At 43.1% G+C, this 19,348-nt stretch overlaps 1 protein-coding gene across 1 annotated transcript in view; it reads right to left on the bottom strand.

The window, feature by feature from the left end:
• Positions 1-6,302: 6,302 nt before the first annotated feature.
• MID1 (midline 1) overlaps positions 6,303-19,348 on the bottom strand; it is a 171,567-nt gene continuing 158,521 nt past the window's right edge. The window contains exons 7-9 of the mRNA XM_007951635.2: positions 16,177-16,338; positions 13,136-13,343; positions 6,303-6,651 (exon numbers count right to left, since the gene is read on the bottom strand). Of these exons, the coding sequence (XP_007949826.1) occupies positions 6,303-6,651; positions 13,136-13,343; positions 16,177-16,338 (719 nt within the window). The remainder of the gene's footprint in view (positions 6,652-13,135; positions 13,344-16,176; positions 16,339-19,348) is intronic.

Raw genomic sequence — 19,348 nt, 5'->3', positions numbered from 1 at the left:
GCAGTTCAAACCCACCAGCCACTCCTCGGAAGGAAGGTTGAGCAATCTATTTCCATAGTGATACCACCTCAGAAACCCAAGCAGGGGTCACTATGAGTCGGATTCGACTCCACAGCAGTGGTTGAGATTTTGCATTTTTCAGAACTCTTAATTAAGGGACTATAATTTATGTACCTGTCACTTGTGAAAGTCACCCTAGGGGCACTGTGGTTAAGTGCTCAGCTACTAACCAAAATGTCGGCAGTTCAAATCCACTAGCCATTCCATGGGAGAAAGATGTGGCCGTCATCAGCTTCTGCAAAGATTTCAGCCTTGGAAACCCTATGGAGCAGTTCTACTCTGTCCTGTAGGGGTGCCTATGAGTTGGGATTGACTCCACAGCAGTGGGTTTGGTTAGGGCTTTGCTTCTGTAAAGATTCCAGCCTTGGAAACCTTATAGGGCAGTTCCACTCTGTCTTCTAGGGGCGCTGTGAGTCGGAATTGACTCCATGGCAGTGGGTTTGGTTTGGACTTTGCTTCTGTAAAGATTGACGGCCTTGGAAACCCTATGGGGCAGTTCTACTCTGTCTTATGTGGTTGCTATGAATTGGCATTGACTCGATGGCAATGGGTTTGATCTGGTTTGGATCACTTGTGAGCAGGGCTGACTGAAGTAAAAATGATGAAGGAGGTAAAGCAAATCATTTGAACCCCAGTGCCTGGCACACCTTCATCAGTTGAATGAACTGATCTCCCCATAATCCTTGAGTGGCCCCATGTTGAGCAGTCTGTGATTAATACTTCCTGAACCTTATTCTCTGTGATTTCTGGGACTTCACAGAATTGATGTAACTCAAACTTGGAAAGGACTTTGGATCTCACTGAGGGATACTTACCCTGGTGAAAAAAAAAAAGCCCCAGAGACCTGAAGGGACACAGCTGAGTCTTCACTGAGTGAAGGGATAGTCAGAGGACAATGGAGGATTTCTGGCTGGCTCTCCAGTGCCATGTTCACTAGAGCAGGAGTCAGCACACTGCAGCCAGAGGGCCCAATCCAGCCCAAAGCCTCTTTCTGTAAATAAAGTTTTATTGGAGCACTGCCACACACTCATTCGTTTGTGTTCTGTATGGCTGCTTTCATGGTACGACGGCAGAGTTGAGTAGTTGCTACAGACACCATATGGCCTGCAAAGCTGAAAATATTTTACTGCCTGGCCCATTAAAGAAAACGTTTTCCAGTCCCTGAGACTATAGCATTCTCTGCCAATCCTGGTTGTACCTTAGGATCACCGTATATAAAGGTACAGGTTGCTGGGCTCCACTCTAACTAGACTAGTTGCTGTGCGGTGCACTGTGCTCCATAGGGTTTTCCATGGCTGATTTTTCAGAAGTAGATCCCGGGCTTTCTTCTGAGGGGCTTCTGGTCTGACTTGAACTTCCAGCCTTTCGATTAGCAGTCAAGTGTTTAATGATTTGCACCACCCAGGGACTCTAGGCTACACTTTACACCGTCTTATCCCCAATCTTTCAGGAAGGGATCCAGGAATCGAAATTTTTGAAAAGTCAATTTTAATGCTCACAGTCAGGTTGAGAATCTTTGCATTCCATCATGCTGCCTCTAAAGCACATTGCCATAACAACACATTGCAGGTGGAGTGCATCAGGAACTTTTGCTAATATCAGAATCTCCCCGCCCCCCAGCACTTGTTAGAACTGATTGCCGAGTCCCACCCCTAAAGGTCCTATCAGCAGGTACACCATGGGGCCAGAGAACAGGCATTTCTAACAAGCTTCCGGTGGTGGTGCTGCTGTTGCTGCTCCTAGGTCAAGCCCTCCCAGCCATGGAGGTCAGGGTGGGGGATGGACTTACAGAATAGCCACTAGAGTTGTCTCAGACCACACTATAAAGACCTCCATGCCTCTGCTCGAATCAGCATTGCCCCTTCCTCCTCTCCCCTCAGCCTAGAATCAAGCTTCTTGTGGTTACAACCACCCTTGTTCTGGGGCTCTTCTTTATAGGTTTTCTTTTCCTGTGTTTTAAATTCCTTGGGGACTATTTTGAGCCTGATAAAAGAACCGTACTTTGAATCATGGCTTTGAAATGGTTCATTCCGGTTTCACCCACTGCTGAGAGCCGGCATGAATCGGTTCAAGGCCCTGCTTTGCTGCTTTGAATGAAGACAGTGGCATGGTGCATGCCAGCAAGTTCCAGCCACATAAAACAATGGAATGGATGTTGTAAAAGTAGTAAGAACAAACAGCAGACATTGAAAAAAAAAAAAAAAACATCTGTAGAAATCATGAATGTGGAAACACAAAATGAGGGAAAGGCAAGCTAGGCAGGCAGAGACAGAGATCCTGGAACCCCAAAGATGATTTCATTTTGCACCAGAAAGCAGCAGCCAGCAAGAGGATCATCTGGCCTGAGAGGGACAGTGGGACTCAAGTAGCAGTGACCGTGTGCTGCAGGGGAGAGGAGCTGCGGAAAGCAAACAGATTTTTCATTTCGAAACCAAGCAAAGCTCATTCAGATCTCCCTAACACTTACCAGTGGGTCTCATTCACATAGTCTTGAGTTCTTTAGGAAATTCCAGATAGGGGTAAAGATTTTATTTGTATTTACAATAAAAATATTTCATTTGTTGTAAATATTTGAAAAGGTGAAGGAGCCACTGCAAGCGAAGGTTTTGGTTTTGTGGCTATTGTTCTGGTACATCAGACATTCATCAATTACTAGAAAAGTCTTTGGGGATAATTGCTTTTTAAACAACATAAAACACCATGTTTCTACACCTTGGCTCTGGTGACTTTGGAGTAGGATTATTCTTTGGGGTGGGAGGTGTCCTGTGCATTATGGGATTTTTAGCAGCATCCCTAGTCTCCACTCAGTAGCACCCTCCTCCCTTAGCTGAGACACTAAAAATGTCTCCAGACAGTGCCAAGTGTCCCCTGGGGGAAAAACCACACCGTTAAGCACTACTGCTTTAAACAACAGATCCCCCTACCCATGTTGTCTTTCTATTCCTTTTAATCTTCTGTAAGGGTAGACCAACTACCCATATTGTCCTATTCCTTTTAATCTTCTGTAAGGGTAGACCAACTTCCCAACACTCGATGCACATGAACAGAAGCATGTATGTGTGTGTGTGTGCAGGCAATAAGTGTGGCCTGGAGCTGCGATGGAACTCCATATTCACTGGAAGACAACTGTCGGCATCTAAATACCAGAGTACATCTACACCCAGCTCCTCCCTCACCTTAATCCATTTAGATTCCCCCTTGAATTATATGGCCAGCCACTTTCAACTTTGGATCCAGATTTCTTTATTTATTTGAATACAACAGGAAGAGAGGTACCAGGTTTGAGTTCTGTTCTGAGGATGGGCTACCTAATTTGCAGGGCCCAGTGCAAAAATGAAAATGTGAGCCCCTTGTTCAAGAACTAAGAATTTCAAGATGGTGGCAGCAGAGCATTCAACCAAGCGCAAGGCCCCATGAGACTGCAATGTTCACCGGCTCATGACACTGGTCCTGGTAGCCTTGGTTAGTGCTGTATCAGTTTTGTTGACTCAACTTCCTTGGCACTGTGATCATTCTCTCCTGCATCACATACAATGCTTCTGGTGAAGTGAGGACCTCAAAAAATAAAACATCACAACCCAATCCATTTAAAGAGAATGTGGAATTATACGGCAGAAAATGTGTATAGAATATATTTTTTAGGCTTTCAAAAAAAATCCACATGGAAATCTTTTCTACATCATTACAGAAATTAAAGTAAACACTGTGGCCTTTCACCATATACATATTTTCTTGTAAATATGACAACTGAGCAATATTAACTGCTACTATCCACAATGTGTTAAGTTAGCAAAGAGTGAGCTTTCCACCACAAAATTATAACAAAATCTCTCTTGTACTTATAAAAATAGCCAAAACATATCCTAAACAGCTTGCACTGAAAATCTGAGTAATAGCTTCTTTATATTGAAAAATGTTATAGTCATGGATACACTGTACTTCCTGTAAATGCTTTAGGTAAACATCATAAGGCAAACTGTAGCATTTATTGGTACCTGGAGACTGTGATTTACAAAACTCAGAAACTGAGTTTTAGACCCTTTTATTTAGAACCTGTTAGTGTACAAAGTGCATTAAATATTGGTTATCCAGCTCCCCAAAACAGTATGTAAAAATGACTGAGACAACACTTTCAGCATCTTCAGGGAAGGCAAATACTCAATATTTTTATATTAAAAAAATCCCCATTAACCTTCCAAAGAATGATTATTTTTTTCCCCCACTGAGGTGTTCATCATTCAGGTGTGAAACTGTCTAAATAGTTATCAAAATATCCATCTGGGTATAAATAATAGAGTAAATATATAGAATCTATTTGTTAAGGAAAAGGGATGTCTGAAAGTGGAGAAGACAGAAGACACAGTAAGCCGGAGTGGGCTCCCATGGATTCCAGATTCGCCATCACATAAGTTTTGGCCACGTGATATTGTGATACTGAAACAATAGGTCTATTGACTTATTTTGGGAAAACAATAGGTCGACTTGGTTAGAAACAAAATCACTAGAAACAACTCCTAAATCCATCAGACTATTCAGTCAAAATGACTGACCCAGGAGCCCAGACAAATATTTTCGTAATTGAAACAATTTAGAAGGTTCTACCTTTCTTCAGGTTGAACCAATGCCAGGTTCCCACTCTAAGGGCTCCTTTGGAAGGCCTTAATTCCTGGACCATTGCAAGGTGTCAGATGAGCATGTGAAAAATCCCATCTGACACTTTACTAGCAAGTTCTAGTACGTTGTGTGTGATCATAGCAAGTTTTTTCTTCTCTTACAACTCTATGATAAACTATACTAGAATACTGAGAGACTTCTACATCTTTCATGACATGTTTAATAAAGGTCTGTTTATAAGTTTTGAGGCATGTGTACTAGTGAATAGCACTTTATGCAACGTCCCTCATCATTACCAACTCATAAATATTAAGTGTTTTGGGGTGACTTATATTTGGACATGGTAGTGGTGATCAGTGCCATGTGCTGACATGCTAGAGAGCAAAATCAAGCCAAAATGGGTCTCCATTTGTGACGGTAAAGTTTCTTTCCTTAGCTCCAGAGACAAAAGAAAAAGAATTTTGGGAGGGTGGAATAGGGCAACTATTACATGTAGTGAAGACGTTTCACAAGCCTAAAGAAAGGTATTAGAAGGAAGGATGAAATAGATTTTATATTATGAGACAGAATCCTATTTCTGCTAAAACACAAGTCAGTCTGAATTTTTGAATCATCCGTAGGATTCAAAGTGACTCTTTTCAATTGCAATCTCATTCTTAACGTTCTCCCAGAATCCTTAACCCTGGGAGAAACAGGGCAAAACACAGCCCAAGTTTCAGAGCCTTTCTTTCCAACATTTCCCACCAGCCATCAGAGGGTAACTAAAGACTTAGCTGTCCGTTCTCCAGTCACCTCCTTCCCTCCTCGCTCTGCATTCTAGCTGATCCAATGACAGTTTTCGACCTCACAGTTAAAATACTTCAAAATAAAGCAAAGTAAGAAAGCCTGCGTGCTACCTGGAGCCAGCTATTGATGAGTTGCCTCCAACTCAAGGCAACCTCATGCACGTCAGGAAAGAAATGGGCTCCAGAGGGTTTTCAATGGCTGTGAACTTTCGGAAGCAGAACACCAGGCTTTCTTTGGAGCCACCTCTGGGGGAACTTGGAACTCCAGCCTCTCAGTTAGCAGCTGAGGTCTTAACAGTTCGCACCTCCCAGGGACTCTTATTTATATGACACAAAACGATTTCTATTTTTAAAATCATTGCATATTCTGGTATGTACTGTCGAGGTGGCAGGACTTAGCATGGGATGACTATGAAATATTATGATGTGATAAAATGAGCAAACGCACAAAACTACAAAAGATGATTTTTTTTTTCTCAAGCCCATAGACTGTGATGCAATAAAGTTTGCAAAGAGCTGGTAAACTCGAGCAAATGGGCTTCTTAATGTGCAAAACCAAAGAATTCCTAAAAGTTGTAATCCAATTATGTTTCTTTTATAAATAATCTATAAATTTTCCTGTAAATACAAAAAAAAAGTTTGAAGAAATTATTAAAGCCTGTACTTAATACACAAAATACAGTAAAAGGAGGGGGTGCCTGTTTGCAGACCTATCTGAGCTTTTGGTGAGACTTTTTTGGTGAGATTTTGTCACGCTCTTGAAGCCTGTGCTTTCTCAGTCCCCTAAATGGTGACCACACCTCTTTTCCTGCCCCAGACAGCAAGCTCCACGTGGCCAAATGCTCACGGCAGCTGCTCCGTGCAGTCCAAGTGGTCTGGGATCGGAAGGCCAGTTATAATGGTTAAACATTTGTTCCACACGGTGAAGGTTGGACACACGGGCTGCGCAAAGGCGATGTCGAAGGTGTAGAGGTGGATGGAGTTCAAAGCGTCGTAAAAGGCGACGGAGCCGTTGTCGTAGTCCAACAGGATGCCGACGCGCCTCAGGTGGGGGGCTGGCTCGATGGGGATCTCCTTGCTGTTGTGTCTCACCACCCAGTTATTGTTACAGCGGCAGAGTGCCCACGAAGCTGAGTTCTTCCCAATCCACTCATGCTTCGGGGCCGATTTGTAGGCCAGGCCAATGGCATACCTGCAGGAATGAAACAGCCACGACAACAATGGTAAGCGTGTTGCACATGCACGTTACATCCACTTGATTGTCCTCAGGGGTCAGGAAAATGTGAGCCCCTGTTGTCCCTGTTCCTTCTCTTTAAGTGAAAGCTTGGCAAGAACCCCAACACATGTGTTTCTCATCTTCTTCCCTCCCCAAAGTAGAGTGGGTGGAAAGAGGTCATTGTATTTATCCACATTCCTGTTTTCAGTTCAAACACGATCATAAAATTTAAACTATGTGTTCTGCCTTAAAAAAAAAAAAAAAAAAACCTTCAGGAAGATCTATACACTGAACTCTCTAGACCAGCACTGTCCAAAACAACTTTCTGGAATGACTAAAATGTTCAGTACACCCCAATATGGTAGCCATGAGCCACATGTGGCTACTGCACACTTGAATGTGGTGTAATCAACTGACTGCTAACCAGAAGGCTGGTGGTTCAAACCCACCAGCCACTCCTCGGAAGGAAGGTTGGACAATCTACTTCTGTAGTGATACTGCCTTGGAAACCCAAGGAGGGGTTGCTATGACTTGGATCCGACTCGACGGCAGTGAGTTTGTTTTTTGTTTCTTTTTGGTGTAACCAAATAACTGAATTTTAAATTTTATTTGACTTTAATTAAGTTAAATTGCTACATGTGGCTCCTAGCTACCACATTGGATAGTATAGCCCTAGGCTTTTTCATTTGCCTTCTTTAAATGTTTCAGTTGAACCCATGTCTGTCATTTTCCATGCCTTCAAGTACACTGTGTAAAAGGCAAGCTTGGAGAATGATTTCCATTTACAGGATCCATTCCTTGTCATTCCTCAACCTCAGTTTCTCATCTACCACACAGGGATAATGGTAGCATCCACCTCAGGATTATTTTGAGGACTAAAAGAGGGAATGCATGCAAAACCCGGCCACAATGCCTGGTTTGTAATATTCAGTAAGTACTTTATTATTATCATTGCTCAATGACACATTAATATTGAACCCTAAACCAAACCCAAACCAAACTCACTGCCGTTGAGTCGAATCCGAGTCATAGCGACCTCTCCTTGGGTTTCCGAAGGAAGCATATCTCTACGAAAGTAGATAGCCCCAGTCTTCCTTCTGAGGAGTGGCTGGTGGGTTTGAACTGCCAGGCTTCTGGTTAGCAGTGAAATGCCTTAGGTACTACGCCACCAGAGTTCCTCAAAAGGCCAGGAGCTTAGACAATAGCCTGTAATGCCTTTTTTTACAGCTGCTAAGAGCCCTTCTGATTATATTTCTCAATCTCTTCTCTGATGTTTTAATTTGAGCAGGCAGATAACCTGGTTATTCTAAATACTCTCTTGCTGCTCAAAAAATAATTTTAAGAATTCTTTCTACAATGTCCTAAGTTTCTTAATTGTTATTTCCCCTTGAGGTATATCTCCATAATATTTGTAATTTTTCAGTTACTAACCTAAGCATAACCCATCACTTTTAATAAAGAGTCTAACAGGTTGTAGTGGAAACCAGTCTAACTGGATATTGATATATGGTAGATGCAAAGAGAAAAACTTAGCCTTTGAGAAATTATATCCTTCAAAAAATCATGTGTTGGATTTAAAATAGAATCATTTCAAAGTGTGGTATTTTGGAAAAGAAAATCAATATAAAATATTATCATTGAATTTAAAAAGAGGATGGAATCGGTAGTCTGTTAAGCCCAGCATGCCAGCCTGTCTATCATCAACCCAGCTTCCTCACTGCCCTCCCTACATCCTCCCTGCATCCTGGGGAAGAGCCTGGAACTGCATTTCTAAAAATCACCTTTCTATTAGGAGTCCAGGGCAGGCTCTGCTATGACTAGGCCCTGGCACAAGAGCCGGAAGGTCTCCGAGGAGGTAAAAGACAGCAGGCAGGAGGTTTGTGCAGCTTCCGGGGAAGGTCTTGGATGCACCTGCTTCTCTGCTGTTGGCCCTTTTCCCGCAACCACACCTCAGAGCGACTCCATGCACTCCCCGGTCTTTCCAAGGAGCTGTGCAAGCTTCTGGCTTCCTTCCTCCTTGGAGTACCTAGAGTGACTTCTGTTTCCCTGCTGAACCCCTAACCCATACACTTAGGAAATGCTTTCATTGTGCCATTTGAAGAATTTCCTCCAAAGATGCTTTCTGTGCCCTGGCAGACAACATTTCCATTTTTGGGAGAATTTGGAACCTGCATTTGCATTATAAAATGATACTGTAGGTCTGTATTATTTCCTTCTTGTTGTGGCACATCATTTTCATTTTTTATTAAAGAATGTTGACGTTTAGTTCCCATTTGAACCTTACCTGAACCTTATGAAGTAGTTGCGGCAGGTATGACTGACTTCATTTAGCAAATGGGAAAACATATGGAAGGTTAATACAGTTAATGAGGAGCAAATCCAGCGTCTCATTGCCAGTCCCCCACTGATGCTCATTCAGTTCACACCATTTCATCAAATGACAAGCCCCCATTAACAGCATCAGAGAGTAAGAAAATAACTAAGTGCACAGTTCATTAACCAAAGGGAAACCCCATTATATTATCATTAATCTGTACAACTATGTACACATTTCCATTGAGTTTGAAAGGTGCAGGCAGAATGTAATGCTCCATTAAGTGAAACATGGAGAATTCACAAAATATAAAAATTACATTTTACAGAGCAATGCTAACAAGCCCCACTGCACGGATCGTAACATACACGTTCACTTAAAGTCGGGACTATAAAACAAACAAACAAACCCGCTGCCATTGAGTCGATTCCGACTCACAGTGACCCCCTTTGGGTTTCCGAGGCAGTAAATCTTTACCGAAGTAGATCACCTAGTCTTCCTTCTGAGGAGTGGCTGGTGGGTTTGCACCACCAACCTTCTGGTTAGCAGTCAAGGACCTTAGGCACTACGTCACCAGAGCTCCTACTATTTCATGAAAAAAAATGCATGTCATTAGCTGCTGTGAATCAAGGTGTCCATGGGCATTTAATCTTAGAGGTCACCCTTCCTCACTAACGTCTCTCAGGAAATGGTCAACTACATGACGATTTTCAGGAATTGCCACAATCGGCGTTGGAAAGTTCCAAAGTGTTTTGATTAACTTTAAACTACCAGCCACCCCCCCCCATTAGTTTTGACATCTGGAGGGTATTTTCAAGGATACTGCTGACCTGTGTTTATATAACTGGAGTGGTCTGGTAGAATTTCCCATACTATTCATCAATGGTGGTGAGATCATAATGATCAGGTATCATTTATCACAAATAATTATTAATGAGGATGTAATTCTTTAGACACTGGATTCCAGCCCAGATTAATACAGCACACAAACTAACGAGAAACGTTTGTACTTTTGCACCTGCCATCCACTGTATTTTCCTTTGTGATTATATTTTGCCCCAGTGCAGCTAAAAACAGGAAATGTCAGTAGAGCTCAGAGCCTAGTGGGGCAGAAGGATGTGTCCTCCACTCTCCAGCAGCATGTCGGGGCAGGAAACGTTCTGGGCAAGAGGAGTTGTGAGCCTAACAACAGATGTAAACCTACTAGTTTGGCCAATATTGGTACCAATATTTGGAGAAATGATTCCAGTTCTTAGAATTTGATTGGCTTAATCCTTACACTATAAGAGAAGTAGGTGTAATACTCATCATCCTCAAAAACCAAACTCGCTGCCATCGAGTGGATCCTGACTCATAGCGACCCCTCCTTGGGTTTCCAGGGAAGTAGATTGCCCAGTCTTCCTTCTGAGGAGTGGCTGGTGGGTTTGAACCTCCAGCCTTCTGGTTAGCAGTCAGATGCCTTAGGCACTAGGCCACCAGAGCTCCCTGGTGCATATTAACCAAAAACCAAACCAAACTCTTTGCCATCGAGTCGATTCTGACTCATAGTGATCCCTCCTTGGCTTTCTGAGGTGGTATCTCATCACAGGTTTTGCAATTTTAAATTTTGGTTTTATTTTTAAAGCAAGGATTAAGTTATGGATTCACTAAGTACATCATTGTAAGCCCTAAAGAATGCTTATAATGTTTCAAAAATATATTATCTTGTTTTGGATAGTGGCTTAGCCATGTTGTTGTTGTTATGTGCCGTCGAGTCAGCCCTGACTCATAGTGACCCCTCCTTGGGTTTCCGAGGCAGTATAACTAAGGAAGTAGACTGCCCAACCTTCCTTCATAATATGGTGGTTAAGAGCAATCTATAGCCTGGGGGCCAAATCCAGCCTACCATCTGGTTTGTTTCTTTTTTTAATGGTTGAAACAAAACATTGGTTATTGTTGACAATTTTTGCATGAACACTGCAGTGACATTCATTACATTCATCAGGCTGTGTAACCATCACCATGACCATTTCCAAACTTTTCCATCACTCTTACCAGAAGCTCAGTGCCCCTAAGCCACCTGTTTTTATAAGTAACAATTTATTGGGACATAGCTGTTCCTATTCATATGTATAGTAGCTCTGGTAGCATAGTGGCTAAGGCACTTGACTGCTAACCAGAAGGCTGGCGGTTCAAACCCACCAGCCACTCCTCGGAAGGAAGACAGGGCAATCTACTTCCAAAGTGATACTGCCTCGGAAACCCAAGGAGGGGTCGCTATGAGTCAGGTCCGACTCGATGGCACATAACAACAATAACATTCATATGTATATTATCTGTGGCTCTGCCCCACTACAACGACAGATATGAGTAGTTGCAACAGAAATCATATGGCCCACAAATCCAGAAATGGTCACTCTCTGGTCCTTTAGATAATGTTTGCCAACCTCTGGTGAAGACCTTGAACCCTGATCGCAGACTTCCAGGCTCTGCCACTCATGAGCTTGGTGACCTCAGGCATGTGCCTCAGTCACCTAATCTGTAAAATGGGATAACACAAACACCTCCCTTTTCAGTACTGTTAGGATGAATAAATGAGTTCCCATTTGTAAAATGCTTAGACCAATGCTTGGCACCTAGCTGTGCCAAATAAGGGCTTGCGAAATAAAAATTAAATTGCTTCCTTTTTGATCCATAGCAAGCAGGACAATTGTGAAGCAGACTGTCGGAGTAAGGAGTACAGTTCGTGGCTATGGAGTAGGCGGTTCTTTGTGAGGTTAACTCATTCCAATGTAGCTTGTATTCTGACCTTTGCCCTTTGGCTTAAAGAATACAGTGAGCTAAGATCAGTGGCCTGGATCTAACTGCCTCTGCAATTATTTCTAGCCTGTGGTCACTGCTTCACACCCACCCCTCACCCTTTAACTATTTGCACCAACTGGCTCAGTCTAGAATCAGAAAACATATAAAATAACAGAAATTAGTTTTTGAGAAATAATGGTAAGGTGGCATACTGCCTAAGGCATTTAACTGCTAACTAGAAGGTTGGCAGTTCAAACCACCAGTCACTCTGCGGAAGGAAGACTGGGCAGTCTACTTCCTTAAAGATTCACCGCCTCGGAAACCCAAAGGGGGTAGCTATGAGTTGGAATCGACTTGATGGCAGTGAGTTTGGTTTGGTTTTTGCTAACATGTTAGAGCAGGGATAGACAAACTTTTTCTGTAAAAGGCCAGGAGTAAATATTTTCTGCTTTGTGGGCCATACTGTTCTGTTGTTATTATTCAACTCTGCTCTTGTGGCTCAAAAGTAGCCACAGGCAAGCCTGGGGGTGGCTGGGCTCCAATAAAAGTGTATTTGCAAAAACAGGGAGGAAGTGGGAGGGGAGCTGTTGCATTGGGGTAAATTGTAGTTACATGAGACAAAGTGTATGTGAACTGTTGTATGGAAAGTGAATTTGCTCTGTAAATTTTTACCCAAATCACAATTTAAAAACAAAAAAGTGTATTTGCAAAATCAGGAGGCAGGATGGATTTGGCCCATAGGCCATAGCTTGCAGGAAGAGCAGTGTCAGCATACTAGCTCTTCTAGGGATCAAGGTCCTATAATCTTTGTTGCAATTCTTGCAGGGAAAAAGAAAAAAGAATGGATTTAAAACAAGTCATTTTTCCTATTGGTCGAATGGGAGATTAGATGATTGCTTGGCAAATATTCAAATTCTCCTCCCAACTCTATGGGAAGGATACACTTTGCTGCCCCATTGGCTTTGGACTTAGCCATGAGACCTGCTTTGGCCAATGTTCTTGTGTTTCTGTTACCACCTTGAGAAGAACATGGTTTGGGTAGCCCAATGGTTCAAACTAGACAAGAAAACACACAGACCTACACCCAACTTGAAGGAAACCAATTAAAGCAAAGCTCCACTGAGGTTAGCCTTGACTAGTTAACCCACAGATATGTGGGTGAGCAATAACAAATGACTGTTGTTTGAAGCTAGTGAGTTTGGGGGTGTTTGTTATGTACCATTATTCTATAAATAGCTGAATGATACAGGTTTTCTGCATATTATTCTTCACAATGGATCCTGGTATTGATTGATGCTCTGACAAAGTACAGAAGGAGATGTGCTTTTTCATGACTGGAGGACAATAGATATACACGCTGCCTACCATGTGCTTCCACTTATGACCACTTCCCAGTAATGCCGGCCACTATCAATGAACACGTTTCCAGCTACACCATAGCTCCCTTGGCTGGTGAAGCGCTCAGGCGTGTGACTCTTTTTGGATGATGATTCATCACGTTCTACTGTCAAGTTATCATGGGACACCTTCAGTTTTCGATGAGCAGATTTGGGGTCCAGCTTAAATGGTTGGCCTAAAAATAAGTTCACACAACAAAAAGAGATGAGGAAGAATTCATTGACATGGACAATAATGTATTTTCACAATAATATTTTAAAAATGAGAACAAGTCAACTCTCCCTGGATCACGTATTCTATCTCAAGGTGTTATAGATTGAGTTATGTCTCCCAAAAATATGTGTCAACTTGCCTAGGCCCCGATTCTTGGTATTATGTTATTATCCTCTATTTTGTGATCTGATGTAATTACGCTATGTGCTGTAAATCCTAACCTCTATGACGTTAATGAGACAAGATGAGAGGCAGTTGTGTTAATGGGACAGGATACAATCTACAGGATTAAGTTCTATCTTGACTCAGTCTCTTTTGAGATACAAAAGAGATTAAAGAAGCCAGCAGAGATAGGAAGGACGTCCTGCCACCAAGAAAGAAGAGCCAGGAGCTTTGGACCCAGGGTCCCTGTACTGAGAAACTCCCAAGCAAAGATTGGTGACAAGGACTTTCTCCTAGGGCCAAAAGAGAGAGAAAGGCTTCTTCTGTAGTTGATGCTGTGAATTGGGACTTCTAGCCTCCTAAACTGTGAGTGAATAAATTTCTGTTTGTCAAAGTCACCTACTCGTGGTTCTTCTATTATACCAGTACTAGACAACCAAGACACAAGGTGATATTTGGATAGTGATTTCAAATTTATAAACTGCTTTCAAAGACACTCACTTGCTCAGTTTTCATGACATTCAAGATATATGTCAGGAGCAACACCTCAGTTAAGTACTATGCTAGGCACAGTAAGACGGTGAATAAGAACATGTCCCTGCTTCAAGAACGTCCGGTCTGTTGGTTCCAATGAATAAAAATATCCTGAGTAAAACTAGAAGCACAAATCAGATGCCTCAGAGATGTTTCTGCAGAATTTCATCTCTGTGTATGTATTTATTCATTGTTTTCCTATTTAAACTCTAAAGATGCTTCTTTCTTTACCAGCAGAAGCTTTAATGGTTGAAAGTATGTGTCTTAAACATGAATGTATCTTGAACAAGTTAGCTGGCCACTTTCAGTCACAGTTACTTCATTTATACAATGATTTTTTACTCTTTTCTTCCTGTTCCCATGAATTTGGGGACATAAGACTACAGGAATATCCAGGCTGTAGCCTGATCCACGGTTTTGGATTTGCCAAACCCCTATAATTCCTTAAAATCTCTCTCTCTTTCTGTGTGTGTGTGTGTATTACTGGTTCTGTTTCTCTAGAGAACCCTGACTAATACAGTACTAAGGATTGATGTCTTTATTTCCCACTAGTCTAGTCCCCTTGGGGGAGGTCCCTCTGAAGGAACTAAACATGTTCACTTTGCCATAGTATCCTCAGCATCTTGCACAACATCTCAAATGCACGAGGTACTGAACATATTTTTTGAAGGAACAAATACATGCTTGAATGCAAATCAAATAAAAGCTGTTGATCTGAATATGCATAGGTATTATGCCACGGGCCGTGTGGTCACAAAGAGGCCTGTATTTTCTTATGCGTCTAGAATTGTTTTGAGCTTGTCTTCATGAAGGCTCCTAAATAAAACGAAAATGTACCTATTTTAAAATGAAAGAAACACTAAAGGCAATGTGGGGTCTGGAGGGGATCCTGGAACAGGAAAAGGCACTAGTGGAAAAATTGGTAAAAGCTGAATAAAGTCTGGAGTTTAGTTAAGAATAATGTAGCAATGTTACTATCTTAGTTGTAACAAATCTATCAAGGTTATATATGATGTTAGCATTAGGGGGAGCTGGGTGAGAAGTATACAGGACTCTGTACTGTCTCTGGCACTTTTCCATAAGTCTAAAATTATTCCAAAATAAAAAGTGTATTTAAAGAAAAAAGTAGAAAAATGAAGAAACAATCTACAAGGTCCAATGAATACCAAGTGATGGAACTCAGCCTTCTCCACCTTCACCCGGGGCTCTCTTTATACCCGTTTGCTGGCTCAGAGGCCCGGCCCGTACTCTACAAGGTGCTGGGAAATCAAGGATGTGAGTTAAATGGAGGCTTCTCTTGAAAAGCAGTTAATTGTTCCTGTTGACTGGCTGGCAACTCCCTTACATGGTGTCATGTTAACATACTCCAATTTGCTTTCCCTTGGGAGGTCTTACCACAAAGAAATACCATAATACAGCATTTCTAGATGAAAAGATGTTTGAAAAGAAAGAGAAGAGAAAGCAAAAACAAACGTGGGCAGGGACAGAGAGAGCTAAACGGCATTATCACAACCCCCACGTGTAGGTGGGCTCACTCCCGGGGGTGGGGGCTGCACTGTGCATTCTACAATGTTCAGCAGCATCCCTGGTCTCTACCCACTACATGCCAGTAGTACCCAACCCCTTGTGTGACAGCCAAAAATGTCCCCAGAGGAGCAAAATCATCCCTAAAGGAGGCTATAGAGACAGCCAATGTAAAACAAGGAGTTTCTGAAGAAAGAGCTATTCATTTGCTATTCTGCTATGGAAAACAATCACATCTACCATTGATACAGCCCCTGTATATTGAAAGCAGATATTACTGGGCCAGACTATACATATATACATTCACATGCTCACAGGAACTCCTCCGGGTTGATTTATTTAAACCATGAGAAGCCTGAAGTGCAGAGACGTTAATGGGGTACAGTTGGTTTTGAAACCGAGAGCTGTCTGATGCACTTGCCACTACTGCACACTGGTTTTGTACTTGCCTTGGAAGGGCTTGCTTGCTTTGGTCAGGATGCCCGAGACAGAGAGAAGGAAACAGAAGGGGGAGAGAGGCAGCTGAAAGGAGATTAGGGGAAGGGTGTGAGCTCTGCTGAGCCCATGTCACTTACTGTTTGTCTTCAACTTTCCAGGCTCGCTGCTTCGGCTGCCTGCCTGATTGATGGCCTTGACAATGAAGATGTACTTGGTGCCACTCTGCAGACCATGCACTGTGTAGTGGTTCTGCTTGATGTTGGGCACGATCATCCAGCTGTCGGCTGAATTACACAGACCTGCAGAGCCAACCAGACACAGCACACCTATTTAATGCAAGCCTGGAGCAAAATGCCCATGGCGGAGAAATTTTAGGTTATTTGAACCATAAGAATTGGTAAGTAGAGTGCTTTGTCACCTCTTTAGGGAGTCAGCGAATAAACTCAGGTACTCTTGGCTCAGTGCCCTGCCCATACTTGGAGGTTAGCCTGTATCTACTATTACATATTCCAATTGTGTGCTTTGCTTTGGAGCGCTGGTGGTGCAGTGGTTAAAGCATCCAGCTGCTAACCAGAAGGTCAGCAGTTTGAACCTCAACCACTCCACAGGAGAAAGATGTGGCAGTCTGCTTCCATAAAGACCTACAGCCTTAGAAACCCTATAGAGCAGTTCTACTATGTCCTATAGGGTTTCTATGAGTCGGAATTGACTCAATGGCAGGGGGTTTTAGTTTTACTGCGTGGCATAATGGTTAAACGCTCACTGTTAACTGAAAAGCTGGCAGTTCAAACACATCCAGGAGCTCGATCAGAGAAAGCCCTGGCAATCGGCTTCCATAAAGGTTACAGCTTAGAAAACCCTATGGGGCACTTCTACTTTGTCACATGGGGTTGCTATGAATCCAAATTCACTTGATGGCATCCAACAGCACAACAACATTGTATGCTTTAGCTGGAAGAGCCACTGACAATTACCGTAGTGCAAACTCTGGTCCGTGTGACTAAGAGCAGCAAGGGGGGTCTGTCCAGTATCTTAAGCACTGAGTATGTGCACAGTGCATTTAAGAGGTGCGGGGCAGGGGTGGGGGAAGGTGAAAAGAAAGCAGACAAGAACCACTGATTCCTCCCATTCTACCCTCACCGCCATTTTCACTTATTACACTGAGCACTGAAGTTTGGACCCTACGGAAAACAAGGTCTAAAGAGAAACTGACTTCATTAACATAGATGTGGCAGATTGCATTTTCGCTTCCAATTGTTTACCCAGCCCTGTAGCCAGGTCTAAGCTACTCTGTAGCTGCACCCACTAGTTTAAAGGGGGAAATGCATTTCCTTGTCATATGACTTTGGACTTGCCCATGTGACTGGCTTTGGCCAACAGAGAGGCAAAGGTGACAATCCACCTAGTAACAGGTGTTACATGGCCTTGAGGTTTTCTGCTTGCTGCCTTATACCTCTGTCTTGCCATGGGGAAAACATTCCCTGGAGAGCCTGCTTATCCCTGCAGGAAGATGAAAGACTCAGGGAATGGCCAGCAATGCAGGAGTGACACCTTGGAGCTCAGCTTAGATCAGCCAACTCCAACCCAACCTCTGATGGAGGAGCTGAAAATGATCATTGGCGTTGTCTGGGATCCATCATTAATGTGCTTCTAGTTAACTGACAGGAGCTCTGGTAGCATAGTGTCTAAGGCACTTGACTGCTAACCAGAAGGCTGGCGGTTCAAACCCACCAGCCACTCCTCAGAAGGAAGATGGGGCAATCTACTTCTGTAGTGATACTGCCTCGGAAACCCACGGAGGGGTCGCTATGAGTTGGGTCTGACTCGACGGCACATCACAACAACAATAACAGTTAACTGACTGGAGGGAGCCTAGGTGGTTCAGTGGTAGACTTCTCACATCACATGTAGGAGACCTGGGTTCAATATCTGGTCAATGCACCTCAAGGGCAGCCACCCCGTCTGTCAGTGGAGGCTTGCATGTTGCTATGATGCTGAACAGGTTACAGCACAGCTTCTAGACTATGACAGCCTAGGAGGAAAGACTTGGAGATCTACTTCCCAAAATTAGCCAGTGATAACCCTAGGGATCAGAATGGTTCAGTCCATAACCAATCATGGGGCTGGCCCAGGACTGTTGTTCTGTTGTTCGTGGAGTCACCACGAGTCAGGGCTTGACTCAATGGCAGCTCACAACAGTTAACTGATTCAGGAGACAAATGCCTACAAGAGCCCTGGGGTGGCAGCACCTAAGAATGCTCAGGGCCAGGGCCAACTTTGGAAAAGCATCATCAGGGATTTCTGAGCAATTGCATCTCTGTAAGGGCTGGTCCCAGAGTTGAAGGGGGCTGTACTTTGCAGGATGTGGGCTGGGGAGTCGGCAGAGGATTTACGATGTTTGGAGGGACATGTAGGAAAAAGGAAGCCAGTTTTGTTTTGTAGCTGGCTGAGGCTGAAAACACTACCTTGGTACCAGGCCCAGCTTTCCTCTCTCCACCCATCAAGCTCTACTCTCAATAGAACCTTTTTCCAGTCCCTGATGTCTGGGCTGTCAGGAAGCTTCCTCACTGCCAGGGCCGGGGAGAGGGCTGTGCCCCTTCACTTCCAGAGAGGCTCCCAACTCTCCCAACTGGTTTCCAACCTCTTTCCCTTTCAGTTTATTTGCAAGTCAAAGAGTAAGCTCTTTTGATCTGGAGGCACCTTACATCCTAGGACACTCTTAAGAAGCAGCCCTTTTAACCTTGCTTCAGTCTGGTCTCTGAGAATCTGACAAAGCCCTTCTGTAGAAAGCAAAGCACAAACACACATTTTCATCTGACCACAAACCTTTGCATAGCATTCAAGATATTCCCAGCCTTGCTAAAGTCTGTCTTTGGAGCCTACAAAATACTGTTCTCCAATGTTTGAGTTAAATTTGTTCATGTTATACTCACAGTTGACAAGAACTTAAAAGTGTTTTGTTGGTTGTGGAAATTTACCTCAGGATTTGTATCTTGGGTGCATGTATTTTTAAGTTTATCTCAGTCTTCTTCTTCTTTAAACAAACAAACAAACCAAAAACTTGATCTTGTCAATTTTCTATCATCTCTTTTCATTTCCAACTGTGAATATTTTTGCCAGGATTGCCAAACTTGACTTTAGTTTGAGTGTGAGTGGGTGTGTGCTTATATTTAGAGACATAGAAAAACTGAAGGCACAATTCCATGCCCTCCAACTGTCCCAGGAGCTCTGGTGGCATAGTGCCTAAGGCACGTGACTGCTAACCAGAAGGCTGGTGGTTCAAACCCACCAGCCACTCCTCAGAAGGAA

Source organism: Orycteropus afer, unplaced genomic scaffold, assembly GCF_000298275.1.
Source record: "Orycteropus afer afer isolate SDZICR_OR568_19922 unplaced genomic scaffold, OryAfe1.0 scaffold00304, whole genome shotgun sequence".
In the NCBI taxonomy this organism is placed as follows: domain Eukaryota; kingdom Metazoa; phylum Chordata; class Mammalia; order Tubulidentata; family Orycteropodidae; genus Orycteropus; species Orycteropus afer.
Note: the sequence above shows the minus strand (reverse complement) of the source record. Positions and strands in the feature narration are given on the sequence as shown.